The sequence below is a fragment of the Pleurodeles waltl genome, chromosome 1_2 (assembly GCF_031143425.1).
Source record: "Pleurodeles waltl isolate 20211129_DDA chromosome 1_2, aPleWal1.hap1.20221129, whole genome shotgun sequence".
NCBI lineage: Eukaryota > Metazoa > Chordata > Amphibia > Caudata > Salamandridae > Pleurodeles > Pleurodeles waltl.
The window spans coordinates 184185684-184187457 of NC_090437.1; the positions used below are offsets into that span (position 1 = coordinate 184185684).

Consider the following 1774-nt stretch of genomic DNA (forward strand, 5'->3'; position numbering starts at 1 on the left):
ATCTATCCAAATGTTGCATCACATTAATTAAGTGGATTTGTATTTTCTCAGGAAAGTGGACAGTTCACAGATGACATAACCCTTGAAGAAATATTCGATTTGCCAATCCTGTTGTGTACCTTTGAACCCACTGTCTCAATAACTTTAAAAACTAACATACATTTCCTGACCTCCAGACACATCTCTTACTACAGAAGCCTAAAGAAAAGATCAATAACAACAACAAACCATCATGTCAGCAAAACGAACAAGGAGGCTTACTCCAAAACCTACTGTCTCCTCCAATCAAGGGCCTGCAAAAAGACCTGCAGACTTGATGCATATACACTCATCAACTCAACAGCAAGAACATACGAGCAAGAATCTCCCGGTTAAAGATGATGCAAAGACTAAAGATAATAGTGCAAATATTTCTGCACAACCCAAGACAGAGCATAAGATAGTAAAAGAAACCAGAGCAATAATCCTGGATTTAGGAACAGGTTATTGTAAAGCTGGATATGCTGGAGAACCAAGACCTTCATGTGTGATTTCTTCTACTGTCGGAAAGCATTTCCAGAAAACAGCTAAAACTGGGGACAACCGTAAAGAGAACTATATTGGACAGGAACTTAAGGAGGCTAAAATACCACTAAAACCAGTTAATCCCTTAAAACACGGCATTGTGGTAGACTGGGATATTGTGCAGGATATCTGGGAATATATTTTCCGCGCAGAACTGAAGCTGCCCACCGATGAGCATGCTGTCATGGTGTCTGACCCTCCACTTAGCCCTACCACAAACAGAGAGAAGTATGCAGAGATGATGTTTGAGACATTCTGCACTCCAGCGATGCATATAGCCTATCAATCCCGACTGTCTATGTATTCCTACGGTAAGACATCTGGCCTAGTTGTTGAATGTGGTCATGGTGTCTCCCATGCTGTTCCTATCTACGAGGGATACACTCTGCCACACATCACTGGCAGGGTGGATTATGCTGGTGATGATGTCACAAGATACCTGATGAAGCTACTGAATGAGTCTGGAAACAACTTCAAGGAAGAACATCTCCACCTCATTGAAGAAATGAAAAATAAGTGCTGCTATGTGTCCTCAGAGCTTGACTATGAAATGGGTTTGCCAGTCAGTGAGTACATGGTGGATTATGAACTTCCGGATGGGCAACGCATCACACTTGGCAAGCAAAGATTCCTCTGTTCTGAGATGCTTTTCAAACCCTCACTCATTGGATTAAGTCAGCCTGGACTGCACACTTTGACTGTGAACAGTCTCAACAAATGTGATGCTACCCTTAAAAAGAACATGATGAATAGCATTCTGTTGTGTGGAGGCTGCACTACAATGGAAGGCTTCCCAGAGCGGTTCCAACGAGAAATGAATCATGCCTGCCCCGATGAGAAACCACTTATTTCCTTTTCTCCAGACCGGAGATTTTCAGTGTGGACAGGTGGATCCATCTTGGCATCGCTCAAATCTTTTCAGCAGCTGTGGGTGTATAAGAAAGAATATGATGAGAGGGGACCTTCAGTCATCTACAGAAAATGTTTCTAAAGAGTGAACAGAAAAAAAATCAGCTGCTCATTTACATCAACCGTTCATTTTTCAGTCACAAATCAATTTTTTTACCAGCAAAGCTGACGTGACCAAGGCTATTTACATATGTGAAAGCAGCAAATAAAGCTCTTAAAGATCTGTTCTTTAAAAGTGTGGTCATTTTACAACTTCTTTGTATGTTGAAATACACTGCAAGATAGTATTTTCACATAGGTT

At 41.3% G+C, this 1774-nt stretch overlaps 1 protein-coding gene across 1 annotated transcript; it reads left to right on the top strand.

Annotated features, from left to right (window-relative positions):
- The first annotated feature begins 232 nt into the window (after positions 1 to 232).
- Positions 233 to 1555, top strand: LOC138253846 (actin-like protein 7B). The gene has a single exon (XM_069205803.1). The coding sequence runs from the start codon at positions 233 to 235 to the stop codon at positions 1553 to 1555; it is 1323 nt and encodes a 440-aa protein (XP_069061904.1).
- Positions 1556 to 1774: the final 219 nt, after the last annotated feature.